The sequence below is a fragment of the Marmota marmota genome, unplaced genomic scaffold (genome assembly GCF_001458135.2).
Source record: "Marmota marmota marmota unplaced genomic scaffold, marMar, whole genome shotgun sequence".
Lineage (NCBI taxonomy): Eukaryota > Metazoa > Chordata > Mammalia > Rodentia > Sciuridae > Marmota > Marmota marmota.
In genome coordinates this window covers 2,679,714-2,700,617 of record NW_026000016.1, presented here as the reverse complement: position 1 = coordinate 2,700,617, position 20,904 = coordinate 2,679,714, and the positions used below count along the sequence as shown (strand labels likewise).

The 20,904-nt window shown below is 37.6% G+C and overlaps 1 protein-coding gene across 3 annotated transcripts in view; it reads left to right on the top strand.

Moving 5' to 3' along the window:
* Pter (phosphotriesterase related) overlaps positions 1-20,904 on the top strand; it is a 72,856-nt gene that overhangs the window by 43,728 nt on the left and 8,224 nt on the right. For 2 of the 3 annotated variants that reach the window (XM_048809056.1, XM_015483411.2), the window contains exon 4: positions 15,033-15,173. In XM_048809056.1, coding sequence (XP_048665013.1) covers positions 15,033-15,173 — 141 coding nt within the window. Of the gene's footprint in view, positions 1-15,032; positions 15,174-18,622; positions 20,887-20,904 lie in introns of those variants that run through there. The other variant, XM_048809055.1, reaches the window with a different exon arrangement.

Sequence of the window (20,904 nt, the reverse complement as noted above, 5' to 3'; positions counted from 1 at the left end):
CGGTGGTCACAGTTCCACCTACCTGGCAGGCGCGGGGGGTGGGGGGCGGCTCTGCCCCTCAGCAGGCTGCTGGGCCTGTTCTGTGGGCGGTCACAGTTCCGTCTACCTTGCCGGCGCAGGGGGAGGGGATGTTCTTTATTATTTGCATCTAGATGTGTGTAGGACTTTCTTACCTGCCCTTCATATCTTTTAACATCTCTCTCATATTTCCACTCATTTTCATCTTTGAGCTGTCATTTCTCCAGTTCTTTCTTCCTATTTATTAATTCTCTTTCTAGCAGAATCAATCCTCTGCTTCCCCTATCTGGTTTATGATATTAAGACACAGTTTTTCTTTTACTCATTAAATTCTGCTTAGTTCTTTTTCAAGTCGGATTGGTTACATTTTCTAATTTGTTTTTCCAACATGTTTTCAATTAAATCTTTAAAAATATTTAACATCCAATATTTAGCTTATAATTGATGCCTCTGATTTCTATCTTTTTAAACTACTGTAATGACTATGGCAAACTATAAAGTGTGTTTGTTCTTCTAGAGCCATTCATTTAAGGTTATTTCCTTGTATGCCAGAATGTTTTTCTTAGGAGCACAGCTCAGATTCTTTGGAAATTATGAGAAGTGGGTTGGTTGTGTTTCTTTCTTCTTATTATTGTTGGTTTTATGGCTGTTCATTTTGATTGTTTGTGATAGGCAATTAGGAGGCTTGACCAAGCTGAGACTACTTTAAACTAGATTTAAAGAAATTTTAAATTTCTAAAATTTTGGTAAAATATATACATGACACAAAATTAACCATCTTAAACATTGTGAAGTGGACAGTTCCATCGCATGAAGTAGATTCCCTGCCATTGGCCTGTGGCAAGTACCATTCTATGTTCCATCTCTATGAATTTGACTGCCCTACTGCCTCAAAGAACTGGAGTCACACAAAGATTTTTGCAATGTTTTAAACTCAATTTTTACTTGAGGGATTTAGACTCATGTGCTGATATGAATCCTTGAGCTTAGAGCTTGGTGAGTGCTTTGTGGTTATGGATTCTCTTTTTTTGGGGGGGAGAGGGCAGGGGAGGTGGTACCAAGGATTGAACTCAGGGACACTGGACCACTGAGCCACATCCCCAGCCCAATTTTGTATTTTATTTAGAGACAGGGTCTCACTGAGTTGCTTAGCACCTTGCTTTTGCTGAGTCTGGCTTTAAACTCTTGATCCTCCTGCCTCAGCCTCCCAAGCCACTGGTATTATAGGTGTGTGCCACCGCCCCCCATCTCCTGCCTCTGTGGTTATGGATTCTGAAGAGAGTCCCCCAACCACTCACTCTGCCTGCCTCCCTTTCCCCAGAAGACAGACTGAGAAAGACCTATAATCTCTACAGAGAATCTTCGGGCCAAGCTTTTATCTAGTTCATCCGCAAGGTGCTGGCTTTGGGTGAAGGGCAGCTCCCTGTATGTATCTGTACTTTGATCTCCATCCCTGTTTAGTGCCAACTCTGTCTCACTAATACTCTTAAAGTAATGCTAGATCTCGCCTTGGTCCACACTTGATCATCTTTCCCGTTGTTCTAACCTCCTGAGCAAGTCTTAACTTCTCAATCACTCAACCAGTCATTTAAAATATGGGTGTTTTTCTCTTCAATTTTATTTAGTATTTTATATGTACTCTGCTGGAAAGGTTTTCTGTGAATGTTTAGTCTGCCATACTGCTTGAAACTGGCTCAAGATGCTTCTTAAAGAAGAATTTTATTCTCCCTATCTATTTACAATTGGAAGTATATGTAAGTTAGAAAATTATGCTTGGCATAAATAGAAAATAAGCTTTCACAGTAAATTGTGAAATAAACCTTAACTCCTACCACAGTAATATTTCCTGGCTCATAAAATCAAACAATGTATAAAGTACAAGTGTTCATTTCCTAGGATATACACATACGTGCACACCATACCTATACATACGTGACATAAATGACATGAATATACATAGAAATGTACACATATTTTTTTTTCTTTTAAAGGTATGTTACCTGACTTCCACTGGCTGCAATTTCAGTATTTCCCTCTTGGATGGCTCAGGATTGAGTGGAATGATTGATCTGATATCACACAAACTCAGAGCATTCTAGAAAATCCTGAGATCATTGCTACAACAGCTGCCCGTTCTCCACCTTTATTGATGGATTATTAGAGTTTCCAATGTCTGAAAAAGAAATACATGGAAGCATTTCTATGGGAAAGCAACCACAGAAAATAGCTTTAGAAAAACTAGTACATTGGGGAAAACAAACCAAATGAAGTAACAGGAAAAAAACATTTAGGAGGCAGATGCTCTCAAGAGTGACTTCACAGCAAGCTAGTTGGCAGGCTGCATCTTGACGAGGTCACCCTTTCCCACACTCTCTGGGGTCGGCTGGGCCATGCACACTACCTGATCTGAACCAAAAGGGCAAGGAAAGCTGACTTTCTATAATGGGGACAGTTCACAGACAGGCATGCATTTCATGCAACAAAATGCAGAGGATACACAAAAAGAAGATCCTCCTGAGAACATGGCCTCTAAACAAAACCCAGAGCAAAACGAAATCATTTCCTTTCTCCCACCATGCCTTTCCAGATATAGAGGAGAACATTCTTAAGCCACAGGCTGTTATGTTTATGAAACAGTAAGTAGGCTCTGCCCCACGGCTCTTCTCAGAACACTAGCGCTCTCCAGCAGGACAGACCCTTGGCCTTGACCACCTATAAAATGTTTATTTTCCTGTTCAAAGTCGTACTTCAAATTTTTTTGAGAACATGAAAATAAGATATTTCAGTATGTCCAAAAGGTGAAACAGTTAAATATTTCTGAAGGTACATAAAAACTTCATTGGGATTCATGCCTTCACACAGCATGTGTACACACACACACACACACAATACAACAACAGCTTGCCACATGGCTGTCCAAAAGAGACAGTTGCTATACTGAAAAGAAAGAGTTAATGAATGGCCATCACCTTAGGAGACCTCTGAACCACATAGTTGTCATGTGACCACTTGTGACCTGCTTAAGGTCATTTACCAGGAGATAACAGCATGACAAGATAAATCTGCTCCTGTGTCTAGGCCCTCCCCTAACCATCTGTTCCCTTGAAGAAACATGGGCCTATTGAAGAGCCAGTTGACTGCTGTGAATTTAACCCTCAGGGACATCACAGGGGGCTGCCCTTGACAGATACAGCCACCCAAAGTCAACATTTATTGGAAAATTGCAACAGCTATTGTGATCTTGTTTGGACTTTTAATCCACAAGGCTTTTCACCATTTAATCATTTATAATGATTTTACTACCTGTTAAAACGCTATCTGTATTTCCAAGTGGCGGACAATGACAGCAGCCCCTCTGCTATATATGGGCTATGTGTGACTAAACAAACACCTCTCAGATGTATGCCATTCATCTTTAGGTTTTTACCTTGATGCACTAGTAGAGTAGCTGTAGGTGCTTTTATGACAACAAAATTCTTTAGTGACTAGTGAAAGCCAGGTAAAACGAAGTGCTTGATGGATATTTGGATACTATTTACTGATTAAACTTTTGAGCTTCCGGGAGTGCAATAGACGGATGTTATACCTGAATCTTTTTTTCTTTCTTGATTATCTGTTTAACCAACCATAGGAATTTGATGGAAATCCAGAACACAGGGTTTGATTAAGGGCACAAAAATTAAGTGTAGGAAGATCACTCTCTTTGAAAATTGTTCCCTGTGGAAGATAAAGAAATTTGACCTCAGGGAGTCTGAAGGATGACAAGAAGAGAAAACTCAGGGAATGGGCCAACAGCACATTTTATTCTTTTTGCCTCTGATCGTTCCTGCCAAATCAAACCAACTCTTGAAATGATACAATTTTGAAACATTTTTTCATGCTTTTTACTAAATAGAGGGGAATATCACTTCATTCATTCAACAAACATGTGAGTGACTAATTATCATATGTATATACCAGACACTGAGCTATAGCCAGGAAAAAGACCCATTCTCTGCCTTCAAAATGATTATTTAATTATAAATGTGGTGACTTTTAACCTTAAGGTTGTCTTTGAAAAGCCACAAAATAATTATGTGGTATCCTTGGAACTGTACATTTTTTCATTCCAATAAATACCAGTGAATTAATGTGAAGTCATTCAAAAACAATTCCAAGCAAATGTTTGGCAAATGGAAATTGAATGAAACATCTTTATACAGTTAAATAGCGTACTAGTATTTTTAAAAAGAATAATTGGAATGTTATCCACAAGGAATGGTTTATTACATTTAAAGTCCTGTGACTTAACAGTTTCATATTAGGATTATGTATATTCATACATTATATACATAATGTATGAAGTGCATTGAGAAAAGTGCATATCCTCTGTTTTCGCTGTGACAGAAGATTTTTTTAAAAATTAAGAAAATCCAGATGCTCTTAAACATGTCACACGGCCATTCATATGTGTGCTTGGATACAGGTGATGAATTTTAAATAAAAATATATATCGTTGTATAAAGAGTACCCAGTGACACAAACCTTGAATACATTTTTGATGGGTACAGCTATTCTTTCATTTATGCAGCACAGATTTCATGTCCATGAGGGACAATGGAGAAATAGAGGATACTGGAGCTAGGTTGCCTGGTTACAAGTTATGACACTAGCATTTACTTGCTGTGTGACTTTCAGCAAGTCACCTAAGCCTCCAAAGTCTGGTTGCTCATATGTCAAAGTGGTTAAGAAAAATTATTTTTAACCCTAAAAGTGCTATGTAAATATCCCTTTCTATTATTACTTACTATGAGACCTATATAAACAGACAGAGACAGAAGAAATAAATCCAGGCAAACATTTGACAAAGTGAAATACAGCAACACTTCTTTGTATACATAAATAGTGCCTAACTGATGCAATTGCCTAGTAAGAGAGAGAGAGAGAGAGAAGGAATTTGTAAAAAAAAAAAAAAAAAAAAAGAGGACCTTATGAAAGTAGAAGGGAGATGAATAGAATATAGGAAGGAGATCCAGAGAGAGGGAGGAAGGGAGGACATGGGAAGTACTAGGGAATGAAATCTACCAAATTCTGCTACGTGCATGTATTAATCTACCACAATGAATCTTGCCTATATATGTGTGTATGTACACATATGAAATTATAATGCACTATTTGAATAATAATAGAAGGGAGATTAGCAGAGTAGAGAAAGTAGATCAGGGAGAGGGAGAAGAGGAAAAGAAAAAATCCTGGGGAACGAGATTGACCAAATTATGTTATGTGCGTATATGAATAAGACATGATGAGTCCCACTATTATGTATAATTATAATGTGCCATTCACAAAGAAAACACCCAACATTAAGAAAATGCAATTACATTATGATGGCTACTGACATTTGCTGAGTGTCCCAAATTGTACTCTTTAACTAAGACATTTGAACAGCTCTGCCAATGCCAGGGCAAAGCGAGCCCTGGCTGTGGATTCTACCCAGTACATTCTACCACTGAAAACTGGCTCTAGTAATTTTTTTTTCTGAAGCAATTTTTCATGCCTCTGACACCATTCGCATGAAATGTGACATTTTAACAAATAGGATTGCCATGTCTATGAGATTTATCTTCACTCTCCTCAATACCGTCATTGCCTGAACTGTGTAGCGCCTTACAGGAAAAACGCAACCTCTTTTGTGCTCTGTGGCAGCTGGAAAGTTCATATGGTAAAAAGCTCTTCCTCGGATGTATAAACTGTGAAATGTATTTTAAAATAACATTTTAATTACTTTTTGCAATTTGGAGCCAGCTTCTCGTTTTGGTCTAATTTAAGCAAGGGTTTTTCTCTCTTGGAACCATCTGTTCCTTTTGCTTAAACCTACACTTAAGTCATAATATTGAAAGTGTGACGTCATTCCTTCCTATGATGTCATCAAACATGGACTTAAGCAATCAGAGAACTGAAAAGTGTGGGCAGAAGACACTTGATAAAATATAGATAATGGCAGTCTGAATTACTTTTCTATTGTTTTTTATTCCCAGTTAATCTCTAATATTGAAAGTTCTCTTCCCTTAAAGTAATGGCTTAATGCAAAAGAAATCCTATAAAAAGCAGAAGTGAATCTTTAAAATATTTATATATCTATCTATAGGCATAAGCTGGTACATTAGTGTAAATGCAGCATTGAATGTAAGTGAAAGAAAAATTCTTGGTAAATATTTAATTGAAGTAGCAAATTATGATTTTTTAAAAGAATAATTGGCAATGTTTAAATCACATATCATTTCTGACATTTAAATTTATTTTTAATTAATTAAATTTACTTTTAATTAGTTGAAATAAAGTGAAGTGAAATCCATCAATTAAGAATTTTTTAGGGACTGTTGATTTAGCTCAGTGGTAGAGCTTAGCATGGGTCCAATCTCCAGTGCCACAAAAATATAAATAAGTCAATAGATAAATAAATAAATAAATAATTTTCAGAGTTTATCTTTTAAATGGAGCTGCCATTAGCAGTGTAGGAGAACATATGAATCATGTTTTGAAACTGTCAATATTGACTTTATTAGATTAGAGTAAATTAGATTGTAAGCATTAGCTTATAACCACTTATTAATTTCTTTAAAATTGCACAAAAATATTTTAAAATTCATTTCCGGTTATTAGGTGAATATTTCTAGTTTAGTAATTCTTCTAAGTTGCAGTTGAAAATGGCTAAAAAAAATGAAGGAGAAGAATAAAGAATTTTGTATGATTCTATCTGTATATTTGGACATCCACTGGTTTTTAATTGAGAAATTCAAGGATGAGGAGAATGGATTATTTTTGGAATCACTTTTTTGATAGACAATTTTTACAATGGTAAGCCATTGAAATTCACTTTTAAATTAATCAGTCATATGTAAGAGTATTGTTGCATTTGTGTGCCAATTTTAAAAAAATTTTTTGATTAAGGATAAAAGGTTTATCAGGGAATATGTTTCATGCTTTGCCCTAACTAGCTCAGTGAACAAAACAGAGCTGCCCTCATGGTACCCAGCCTCTGGCCCAGGAATTCATAGATTGGAATGGCTGACAGCCTACCATCAAGTCACAGCACAGCATAAAGCAAAGAGCATCAGACTAGGAGTTGGAATAACAGGGCTGTGGATCACATAAAAGATCCATGCTTTAGCTTTGCATTTCTGTAACACCATTATTATTTGTCATAATTATTTCACCAGTTTTTTCAATGAGTTTCAGAGCCTACTCCTTCCATGATCTTGGTATCATTTAATAGCATTAATCATTTTCCCAAAACCTGCCCTTGCGTTTCCTCCTTCATCCTTGTTGTTGTGTTCACAGTGCCCCTCATTAATTACTGCTCCTCCTTTCCCTGTTCTGGTCAAGGACAGTACTGTTCACCCAATGGTGTAGCTAATTCCTTCCTTCGCTGCACGCCCACTTGATAAGACTTGTCAACCTCACTGAGACCTCCAAATACAGCCCTGCCTGTTCCTCTGTTACACCTGAATTCAGGCCCTCATTTTTTCATCTGAACTCTTAGGAGTCTGCAGAAGAGAACCACTCCCTTGGCCTTCTTCCAGAATCTCACCTCCACAAACCACCAGATTGATCACTTCTCCAAGTGCAAATGTGATTACATTCCTGCCCCCCACCCCCCGACCTAAAGTCTTTCGATGAGTCCCTTATGCTCTAGATTCCTCACTTCTCATCCACCTCTCCCGTCATTCCTCAGGAACCACACAGAATCTGGGCTACAGCCACACTGCCCATGTCTTTGAGTGCCGTGAGCTGGTCATTATTATGGCTTCCCCCACACATTAGACCTCTGCTATGAATCGCTGGCAGTCTTCCTTCAATATTCAACTCACAAAAGGCTTTCCTCTCTCCAGATATTTTGTTGAAATAGTCAAGCTGTGTTTGTTATCGTTTTCTTTTTGCTAGCCCAGTTCCTAAAAGTATTCTTATTAATATACTTGGTAAATTCTATATAGCAATTATTTGTTCCCATGTCTCTTTTCCCCAGTAAACATTGAACTCTTGAAGACTAGAACTGTGGGTTATTTGTCTTTGTTTTCCATTTCATGCTTCATAGTCAATAGGTGATTGACAATTTCTTATAAAATGAATGGTTGGATGAATGGGTAGATGGGTGGATGGATGGATGGATGGAGGTTTCTTCCCTCATGTACTTTACCTCTGTTAGGCTACAGCCTTATACATCAAGAATAGTAAACTATTTTCTTTGACTCTCAATAGATGTTCTTATGGAATGTCCATCCTTCACCCCACACTGGAACCTCATCACATGTTATAGGAATAGTACACTTTGAGATTAATACAAGTCAATTGCTTCATTCATTATTCTTTCATAATATTTTGTATTTATTTGTACTATAAAAGCTTTTAACACAATTGCAATCATTAGTTTAAATATCTATCTTCTTTCACAAGCTTTAAGTCCCCTGAGACAGCAGCTGAAGTTCCTTATTCATATTTGTATTCCGAACACAAAGGATAGCACCAGATAGGTGACAACAGATGTTTTCTGAATTAATTTGCAGAGATGTGTTTGAATGTATGGAATAAAATAATGTGTTTGGGAGTTCTTTGAAACTGTAAAGCTTAAGACAAGTGGTAGGTGTGGTTATTATCACTCATTCCCACGAATCACAGCCTCTCCTCTGCCATTTAGTTCTTTCTGCTTAGAGAGCTCAAAGACCCCATCTTAATTATCATTTCACTCAATTTCTTACTCCCACTCAAGAGTGCATTTTGACATTAAACTAAACCCCTCAGCACATGGATAAGATCTAGAATATAAAGGGGGTTGAAAAACAGAATCAGTGTCTTGTGTTTTCATTCCAGCCTTAAGACACTAGGTAAATGATATGTATATTCTGAAAAAGAAGATAGCCAAAATCAATTCAGATACCATTTTCTAGGCTGATGGCAACATGTTTTTGCTAAATTTATGTCTGTTCCTTGTAAAGATGTATCAATTTATTTCATATTATATATACAATACCGATTTACTAGTTGGAGAACAAAAGTACAAAATATGCAGCAGAAGAAATTATTTCCTATGAATGATAAGAACAAATACTTAATACAAAAATCTCACTTTCCTGAAAGGAAAGCCCAGGATATTTCATTAGTGATATTGTGATTATTTTACCCTCCTGAAGAAGGGATTTTCCTTCAGTGTGAACTGCAGTAGCTCTTCTGTATGTCACAGCTATCTGTTTAGGGCATGATGTGAAAAAGGCCTACCATAAAACCTAGGAAAGAACAAAATAGAATTATTCATAGATGTGGAATATAAAATGAGGGAGACTGAGATTAGTTTCTCCACTCTGATCAGATTTGCTATGATATCACTGATGTCCAGGAAGGGCAAGAACTCTGCTTATCCTCACCTGAAGGACATCAAGCAGAGTCTTTGTTCCCATGGTACCATACTAACATTTAGGGTCAATTCTTTCTCCAAGTGGAAAAAAAATTCACTTGCATAAATGAAATTTCAGGTGACATATTGGCAGTCCCTTGAGGTCATCCAACTGATGGCAATGTCATGTAACTACATCACTTTGTTAGATAATGTGGAAGAGGGTGCTTCTAGGTGTCATCATGATGGTGCAGAGTTCTCCACAGAGTGAGATCTGGCAAGGTAGAATGGATCTAGTCTGATGGGTGTGTGCCTCATCATGGACAGGATTGGTTTAAGAACATGGTTCCTACATACAAAAAATAATCTAGGCTTCCTCACAACCTCTCAATTCAAAAGCTCAGTTACTTTTCTGAGACTTAGTTATCTCATCTGTAAAATCAGGATATTCATACCTTCTTCATGTTACTTTTGCAAGGGTAAAAAGAACTAGATCTGTATTAAATAACTGGTGATTATTAGGTGTTGATTTTCTAGCATTGTCTACATTCCCCTCCCTAATCTTCATTATGATCCAATGCCTATTCCCTCCTCCTGCCTTTTTTTAGGACTTTCCTTTGAAAAATATGCATTATCGTTTAGACTGTTTTCTTCCCATGAAGTTTGCACTGTTTCTTTCTTCCACAAGAAGAATTTAAATGAATGTATTTCTTAATTGCTTAATAATAATGTTTAGTTATCCAGAAGAGGGAGATCATATCACTAAATGGCAGTTAAAAAATACTAATAACTTCATATAGAGATACACAATTGTAATGACAACAAACTTGTGTCTGCCTTTCTTTTTCAACTTCATTTTCCTAATGTCCAAAATTCACATTTAATTACTTTCCTTCTAAAGAAATCTTCTTCATTACATATGACTATAAAATTTTAAAGAATATTTTGCAGATGAACCAGTTCCCTCAAAATCATACTGCTTTTTTTTCCTTTTGTGTGTGTGTGTGTGTGTGTGTGTGTGTGGTGCTAGGGATGGAACCCAGGACCCTAAGCATGCTAGGCAAGAACTCTACAACTGAGCTACACCCCTATCCCTTTTTAATTTTTATTCTGACACGGGATCTTTCTAAGTTGCCCAGACTGTCTTTGAACTTCTGATCCTCCTGTCTCAGCTTGAGTCACTAGGATGACAGGTGTGCCCTTGACACCTGGCAAGTCACACTCCTTTCTATATACTTTCTATATACTCCTTTCTACAGGGTAAGAATTTTGAGAGTTTATTTATTTATTTACCTATTTTGTTTTGAAACTTACATGTGTACATAAAATCTCATTGGCCAGTGTTAGTCTTCCTCTAGGAACAGAGCTCTACTTACGGTGACATTCTTCAGACAACATTTACAATATAATGTTACATTTACAATGTAACATTTATATATCCTTGTAGAAAATTTGGTCCCTCTAGTCCCCATTCACTTGTGATGAGGCTTTTGGAAGACCACATGGAAAGATATCACAAGGGCCTTGCAGCTTATCATAAGGCCTTGGTTTTTACTCTATAGGAAATGGGAAGCCACTGGTGGGTTCTGAGCACAGGAGAGGCTTGATCTGACTTAGATACAGAAATTACACTTTTGTTGCTATAAGAATAGACAGTAATTATCCAGGCATGGTGGCACACACCTGTAATCCCAGCGGCTTGGGAGGCTGCTGCAAGAGGCTCAAGAGTTCAAAGCCAGCCTCAGCAACTTAGTGAGGCCCTAAGCAACTCAATGAGACCCTATCTCTAAATAAAATACAAAAAAAGGGCTGAGGATATGGCTCAGTGGTTAAGTGCCCCTGGGTTCAATCCCTGGTCCCTCCACTGCCTGCCTCCCCCCCCCCAACAAAAAAAAGAATAGGCAATAATAGAGCAAAGGTAGAAGCTAAGAAAGCAGTTGGGACTCTATTGCAAGGATCCAGCATGCCAGGAGTGTAGCAAGAGAGGCAATTTTGAACATCGTATTTTAAAGGTTGAGCTAAGAAGATATCCTGATAGATTAAATGTGGAATTTGGAAGTAGGAAAGTGATCAGGAATGACCACAAGTTTTTTGGCCTAAGCAGGTAGAATGAAGTTTGTGTTTGCTGGAAGCCATGCGTGAATTACTTGAGGGTCTTCTCTTGGTATGGCAGCCAGGGAGATTTTAGGTTTAACCTTTGAAACTATCTGTATCTCTCCCATGAAAAAGATTGCCCAAGGCACATGACCTTTATCTCTGATCTACTAGGAAGATCCCTCACAGTGGCTCCAAAGATGGGTGTAACCCCTTAGGAACTGGACAGCCCACCTTCAACCTTTTTTGGTGAAGAACATTCTATGGAAGGCCTTTGATGTTCTCTGACATAAATAAAGCAAGCATGGCCTTCATTTTGCTTTTTAGTATACAGGCTCTATCTGTATGATTGGCTAACCTGTCCCACCCCTGCTTTCTGAAAATATTTCCTGTGTCCTGTGGTTTTCTTGGTGTTCTATTTTTCTTAGCTTTTATTTCACAGTCAACCCATTCCACCAAGGGGAACCCCATTCCTATCGCCTGTGCAGGATGTGTGTGAGAGTGTTGGTCAGCTTTCCATTCATTTCTGTAGCAAATTGCTGATATAAATCATGTTGTAAATAGAAAAGCTGATTTTGATTGACAGTTTAGGAGACCTAGTTCATGATCTGGTGGACACATTGCTTTTGGTCCTCTGGTGGAGGAAGCAGCAAGCACATCATGGCAGGAGCACAAGACAGAGCCAAGCTGTTCATCTCATGACTGGGATATGAAAGAGAGGAGAGGAAGGAGCTGGGTTTCCAATATCACCTTCAAGAAGACACCCCCAAAGACTGGAAGACTTCCCACTAGGCCCTACCTCTTAAAAGTTCTAACACCTCCCAGTGGTGCCATAGGATGGAGACCAAGTCTTTGTGCTATAGGATGGAGACCAAGCCTCTTTGGGGCTCCTTATCCAAACCATAGAAGAGTTGCCACCAATTGAGACAGAGAAAGGTATTGGAGCAGCCAATTTGGGTGGTGGATGGAGGGTTCAGTTTGGGACATGTTATGCTCAAACTATTATACATCTAAGTGGAAATCAAATGTAAACAGTACGTCTGATCTGGTGATAGAAAGTGGTCCTGTATCTCTAAATATACGCAAGGAGCCGAGACCAATGTGAGTTTTATAGGAAGAAAGCAAGCAACCATCATGACTGAAATTATTCCATGTCCTTTGATAATGACATTCAATTTGTCCAAAATAACTATAAATCTTGCTCATTATACATAGTTACATTCTGACTTGGTAAAGTTGTCTACAAGCTAACCCTTTCTTGCCTTTCTGTGGTTTTTACTTCCTTACTCCATATTATCCCTCGATGGTAAATTCCTACTTTTTCAAATGCCATTTAGGGTATCTTGGGGAGGAAGTAAAATCTCAAAGTAAAAAAAAATCTCAGAGTAATATGCTTTATGCACTGTAATTCTATTGAGTAAAATCAGGAATAGGAAATACATATAGTATGATGGTGAAGAGTAGAGGTGCCAGCCTTAGAATGAATCTAATTTCTCCTGTTCTAGTTTCTTCATCAGTGAAATGGAGACCCAAGAGAATTATGGAGAGTATTGATATAATAAATGTATAACACTTAGCAAAATACCAGACACATAGAAAGTTCTTAAATTGTTAGCTATTATGATGACGATAGGCAACTTTACTTTTTATTTTCAATTGGAACTAAGACTGAAGATTTTCTATAATTTTTACATTTTTATTTTTCAGTAAGTATATACCTTACTTTAGAAAACTTAGTTGTAGAATGTTAGGGGAAAAGGCATTAGAAACAGAAATAAGAGTCTGATCCAACCTATTGGTACCTCCATCTGCCTCCTTACTTCCTCACCCAGTACCTTGCTCATATTTGGGTAATTAACAAATCAAATCAAATTGACTCATAAGGGAGAATACTAAACTTATCTCTTCTTCCTTGTGTTATTTTAATTGTGCATATTTTGTTTTTTAAGGATGGTTCTTTGGGGGAAAACATAATATGTTTACTATAGAAAAACAGATATTCTTTTAGCCTAGTAATTTTGGAAGCAAAAGATGGTCTCCATGGTAAGAAGACGGGAAAAGAGTAGTATTGATAGAAGATAACCTGGTGCTAATGCATATTTTAGAATATGAAGGAAAGATTGCTTAGCCTCCCTTCCTAAAACAGTACTGTGAACTATGAATTATGAAAAATTGGTGAATAGAAGAAAATGAAGCCAACCATAATAATATACTGGCTCAGAGTGAAAGTCCATACTCGACTCCCAGGAATGTAGAAGACCCTCGTACCCATGACACATGGAAGCTTAATTGGTCTTCCCATGGTTTGGAACAAAAGCTTCAAAAATACTTCTGACCTCTTAGAAGCAGATTTTATAGACATTTAATAGTGCATTAATTCTTGCATCTGGAGTTGCCAAAGGGTTGAAATGTCAGCGTGGATAAAAGCCAAATAAAGCAATGACTGGCACTGCCCACTCTTCTCCAGGCCAAGTTTAGATCCCAAACAATCACTTCCTTTTCTAGGTCCTTGATTCTCTTCACTTAATGTCTAAATAGTGCTTTTCCCTCACATGTTTTTCATATTGTTCTCTGGCAGGATGGTCATTCTTATTTTTCTGTGGCTTAATGCCTACAGTGATACTTCAGAGTGACTTTAATGCATATGTTTTTAGTTTTTATAATCTAAATTTATTGCGGTAATCGACTCTTGCTCCATATCCTATTCCCCATCTGTAACCTGTACTTATCTTACATTTCTCTGTCTTCCCACTGATGTACATATTTGTATCCTAAAAATAGAGATATTTAATGTACCCATTAAAATGAGACAATATCCACAAAATTTACCATAAATAATCTTATTTTTAAAATAAACAGAACCAAACATATATATTTATATAAGTATTGTCCCTTATAAAAATTCAAAGTGATAGTCACATAGACTTTGGAATTAATTCTAGAGCCCCTTTACAATCTTCCTAAGGAAATCTCCCTGCTACATTAGAGTAACACTTCTGTTTCACGCAGATTAGTACTACTCACCTAATTCACAGACCAAGTGCCAAATTTTCCTTGACATTTTCCACTGTTCATGGAAATCCTTAAAGAATGAAAATTTGACCCATCAAGGGTTTTCAGAAGAATGGGAAACATAAGGACAGTTCCAAAAGATGGTTACAAAATTATTTTTCAGAAATACCAGAGTAGTTCAAATAAGCCATATAGTTCCCACACATTTTAGAAGTGAAAACTCCCTTTTGGGTGGGAAAGTCTTTTGTTTCTTAAAAACAAACTGAACTAATTTTTTAAAGCATTTAACCTTTATTTATTTATTTTTATGTGGTGCTGAGGATTGAACCCAGGGCCTCACCTGTGCTAGGCAAGTGCTTTGCCACTGAGCCACCACCCCAGCCCTGAACTTACTATTTTATGGTCACATCATAAAAAGAAACTCAAAATTTCTTTTGGTTGACAACTATATTCAAGTACATAGCATGTTTAAAACTTCTAATCTGTGTATGTGGAGAATATGCTCTTAATAATAACTAGATGTCTGTCTTATTGTCTCTAGGTCTATACTTGATAAGAAGGAGCTAATGGAGTTTGCTCAACTTGGCTGCTACTTGGAATATGATCTCTTTGGTACTGAATTTCTTAATTATCAATTCAACCCAGATATTGATATGCCCGATGATAACAAAAGAATTAGAAGGTAAATATGATAAAATCTCTCATAGTGTTCTCTTTTACCGGTCCTTTTGGATTTTCATATCTGGGTGAGTATTAGCAAAGATTTAGAAAACAGTAAGCAGGCTGAACCACAGACTTACAGAGAAAAATATACCTGAGCTGTTTCAGGGAGGAAATTTCTATATATTATTTCAAGGAGAAAATGAGTCATCCTAAGTAGGATAAGGCTTAGCAGAGCCTTAGAAGTTCACTTCAGATGGGCAACTGACAAAAAAAAAACAAAACATAATACTCAATCCCTGCCACAACAGTAAGAGAACAAAAGACATTTTCCTCCTCTTTCCCCTAATGAACTAAGCTGTTTCTATTCCAGGTTGACCACAATAAAGTCAAGACTTCCTACAATTAATATTTGAAATGCTTCATTTAAAGGATTCTTTAAAGGTGCTACTGCAACTTAAATGCTAAAAACATAATGTCCAAGCACCAAACATCATATAAAATACAATCTCCCCAAATTTCCTAATTTGTAATAAAGCAAACAATAATAGGATGCTTTGCCATCACGTACAAAATTTTAGCAAGTCAAGGATAACTACCCAGTTTGGTCTTGGTTGCATGGTCTTATGAAGATTGAATGAACCAAGCTCGGGAACCTGGAAAGAGAAGCAGATTTGGGTCTGATAATGAAGACTTTAGAAGTATTATTGTTATCTTGTGGGGCCCTGAGGTAAGGATGTAAGTCTCAGGGCAGAAACATAAATTTATGTCTCTGATTTGGGCTGGGACATAAATTTAGACCTCACTGGTAAGTGAAAGTTCCATCCAAGAGAATAAATGAGATCACTCACAGCAAAGATGAGGATCAGGACCTGGGGGCGCAGACATTTGAGGAATAGAGTTTTAGGAACAGCCATCCAAGAACAGGTGAAAAGATTTTCAAATTGATAACATCAGAGGAAAATGTTATGAAAGTCCATGGAGAAGTGTGCTTAAAGGTGAAGGGTTAAACACCTGTCATATGTGGCAGATCAAATCAGATCAAGACTGAAAGTATCCGTTGAATCTGACAATGAGGAGTCTTTCCTTTCATGGTCTGTAAGTATGGCCTTGAGGAATGAGGAGGTGAGAAAGAAGGAAGCAGGGAGGTGGGGCTGAAGTTAGAAGGTAACACAGGATCTCAGGAAATGTCCGTTCAGAGGTGAACAGCTTATGTGGCTTATAGCAGGAGCAGAGACAGAGAGAAAGAGAGAGACAAGACAGAAAGAATGGATCCCGGGAAGCAATGGCATTGCACAGGAGAATTATGGAACTTATATGAAATAAAGTACGCAAAATTTCTGAGTGCAGAATTTGGAGGTATTCAATAGATGGTCACTTTAAAAAAATCTGGAGAGATAAGAAATATAGATCAGGGCTCCTTACAAGACGAATAGATGGACTCTGGAGAGTAAATAGAAAATTGGTTGAAAGGATGATTTTCTCCATTGCAATGAACAAGCTCAAGCAAGCAATGGTGTGAATGCAGAGAAATGTCTTAGTGAGAGGAACAGGAAATGGAGTCCACATAGCCACAGGTTTTGTAGTGCCCCGGTGAGGTAGACCTGGTCATCTCCTGAAAAAGAAGGAGTGGATGCAGGGAAGGATCTTGGAGAGGGGAATAAAGGCAAGGCATGCTGTTGGTGAGTGAGGGGGACATGAGAGACTCAGCGGAGCATGCTACATTGACTGTGCATTGCCACCAATTCACATGATTTGGGGATTGTGTTCCCAAAGAATAATTTTGAGTTTTTGGAATAGGATCAGAGAAACTTTGTGGGTAGAATGAGAACATCAGAACAGTCTGATCTAGGGTTGGGATTCTATCTGAAAAGATGTGGGTGATAGCCAGAGGAACAAAGGAGGGGTTGACACGAGGGTCATGGAATCAGGCTGGAGGGAAGAAGTGTAGAAAGAAATAGGAAAATATATAGGAATAGCCCATCAGGGCAACGAACTGGAGGCTTCAATGAAGTGGGTGAATATGTACAGTGCCACGGGGTAACTAGTAACAGTAGACAGAGGTCTCGTGATCAGAGTGGGCAGCTGAAAGTTGAGGCATCAGAGGAATAGCTCTACATGATGACAAGGACCAGAATATGGTTTTGAGTGTAACACATTGGTTGAAATAGGAGTAAGCAAAACTGGAATTGAGAGGTGATGTCCAGAAACTATGAGGTTTGAGAATCAATAGTTAAACATGGCAGACTCTGGAGTTGAAGGAACCATCCTGAGCTAGTGGTCACAGTTGGAACATCCTTAGGATTGCTACCCTGGGACATTGACCATGACATTCTCATGCCTTCTGCTTCCCCTATGTATTGACATTCCTCCTTGCCTCAGTGCTATTAAAATGTGCTTAAAGTTTAATATCATTGGACAGATACTAAATGTCTGTATAACATTTATAGTATAACATTTATCAACTATATAATATTATAGAGTTGATAAATGTCATACTAGCTATGTAAGGTGGCAACCACTCTAATGAGCAAACCACTTGAATGGACTTGACTGATGAAGCTAGCAGCTAGGATTTTTTTGATTTGTTTTGTTTTGTTTTGGGGAATGGAGATTGAAACTGGGGGTACTTCACTGAGCTACATTTCCAGTCCTTTTTTTATTTTGAGAAAAGGTCTCACTAAGTTGCTGAGGCTGGCCTTGAACTTGAGATTCTCCTGCATCCCTCTCCTGAGTTGTTAGGATTACAGGTGTGCAACACTGCACAGTGCTCCTGTTTCTTTTCTTTTTAAAATCTGTTTTAATTTGTTATACATGACAGTAGAATGCAATTTGCTGCATCATATATAATGGAGTATAATTTCTCATTCTTCTGGCTGTACATGATGTAGAATCACATCAGTTGTATAATTATATATGTACGTAGGGAAATAATGTCTAATTCATTCTACTATTCTTCCCATCCTCATACCCCCTCCCCTCCCTTTATTCCCCTCTACCTAAAGTAACTCTATTCTTTCCTAGCCCTCCCCCCATTGTGAATTAGCATCTGCATATCATAAATGGATGGAACTGGAGGATTATGCTAAGCAAAATAAGCCAATCCCCAAAAACCAAAAGCCAAATGTTTTCTTTTTTCTTCTTCTTTTTTCTAACCAGTTCTATGACAAACAGATTTATTGTTCCTTTTTATTTTATGATTTTAATTTTCTTGCTCAGGAATACCAATATAGACAAACAGGTTTCCCTAGGGAACTATCAGTTTGGTTTTTACTCAGGAGAGAATATTTTTTGCCCAAAGATAATCATAATTTAAAATGGATTGGTAGGTCTTTCTTATCTTTTATGATCTTAAAAACATGATTTCATGATGAATGCCTTCAACATGTTTTGCAATTCATCTTGGAAATGGGAAGTTTGCACTCTGGATCTGCTTCCTTTTCCTAAGTAATGTGTGTCTTCCACCCCTAGCCTTTCCACGAGGTTCCCAGACCTTCTGGATGAAGAGACAGGAGATCTGAAAAAGGTCATATATAAGGGAGATATGAGGGAAAGATGACCAGTGGCTTCCACAGAATTCCTTTTTAGCACCTTCTGACTAGTAGTTCAAGAACAAGAATTTAATTTTGGTTATCTTTTATTGAGCTAAATTTAATTATTCTGAATGCATGAACATACATCAATATGTGAATATGTATGTGTATATATATAAATGGGATACACGTGTGCTATTCCATATATGCATATATTTATAGGTATGTGTTTGTATGTATGCTTAATCTTCTTTAAATTATAGCCATGCCTTGGGGTCACTCATGTTAATAACAGAATGACCTTGTGAGTTGTGTGTACTCCAGAACAGCTCATGTTAATAGCTGAATGACCTTGTGGGTTGTGCATACTCCAGTACCCCATTGTTCCCCACATCTTGGTTTCTATCATTCATCTGCAGTCCTGCTTAGCCATAGTAGTCTGACATCTCTGAAGTGCAAAAACATATAAGCATGCTTCTGCCTACCTCTGGTTTTCAGCACCACAAATTCTGTGTCTAACACCTGTTTTCAATCTTCTGCTCCATTTCTCAAATCTTATTATATCTCTGCCTTTTCACACTTTGTAGTCTCTCTCTAATATTTGTTTGCAAAACACTAACTCATTTGTATTGCTATAATTACTGTGATTTTTTGTCTTCTCATCTGTAGCGGTTCCTCCCTTCTGGCGGCATCTCTGTAACTCCTGTTCTTTACACGGTGGCACATGAAATATCATCTCTTCGTTAAGGCATGATCGGGCAGGTTTCCCTAGTAGTCAGAATAGTATTGTGTTTCTAGAGCCAGAACATGATCTGGCTCATGAGATAACTGATCTCCAGATCATTGACTTAATGAGCTTTATTAGTTCCCTGTTTTAAATAAGAACATTTTACCTACCATATTCTTTTCTTTACTGATTCCCAATTTGATAACCTTGTGTTTCAAAATATGACAAAAGGCATCTTGTAGGAATTTGTTTATCCATATGTATGCCCTTGTGGTAGTGAGTTCTCATAACTCTCAGATAAAGAAAAGAAATTTAAAAAATTTTCAAAATATTCATAAAACATTGGGGAGAAAGTGTCTTCTACAATATTCCTTTGCAGGTGTGGATGAAAGTACATCACACTAATTTTCAGCATCTTGTATGCATTCTGTCAAATCTTTCCCTTTTTTCCATTAATGATCATATGCCCCTTTTAGATAATTCCCTTAAATAGAATTAGTTCCAAAAGGAATTGCAGATCAGGGCACATTTCAAGGCACCAAATAACCTGATGGCACAAACAGCATTCGGTGCATTTATGGGGCATGCATGGGATACCCATGGCATAAATGCTGATTCCTAGACAAAGCACCAAGGTTGGCTTTTCTGCTCTGGTACTTGCATTCCTTTGACCTGCAAATACAAGATCTAATCTTCAATTATAATGTATTTTAAAATGCACATTCTCAGAAGGAAGGACTTTGAGCCTGAGTGTTTTGTGTGATTGCCTTACATTTTGCTTACCATGGTAGTTATTAAATAGGTCTCATACAGGGAATGCAAAGAAATGGTCTCTACCAAAAGCAAAAGGATATCTTTCAAATGCTCAGAACCTGGAGGAAAGTGCTGTCCCCCCAGCTGCATCCATTTGGGATGCTCAGTATCCCAACAGACTGAACAAGAATCTCATAGAAGACCATTGTTTGCAAGTTTCATTTCTGCCTTACCATGGGAATCAAGACAGACCCTGCCCAGAGTCCAGACACATACAGATGGTGGCTGTCGGGAGGTGACTCACACTACAGATTACAGCACTTAACTAAGCAAAGAGGATTACATTTTTAGACAAAAGTCAGGAAGCTGTTTCTTCGTCAACTGACTATAAATTTAAAGGAACCACTTATTATTTTAGCAATCTTATTGACAAGGAAGAAGGGTGGAGTAAATTTTTTTGGTCAATTTAACCCAATGCTCAGAGACCGCTACTGAGTCATAGTTCCCATAGACTTCAAAGGAACAAAATCTCAAAAAACAGAAGTGCTTTTGCCAACCCTTCTTCAATGACTGTACAGCTGCCCTTCATTTGCAAACCAACTGATTTTTACTCTCCCAGAGCTTTATCACGAAGATTCCTTTTGTTTCTGTATTTTAATCCCAAATACCCACTGATTTTATTTGCTAGACCAAAAGAGAGAGTGAGAATGAAATCTCAAAATGGGCCTAAAAGGGGGGGG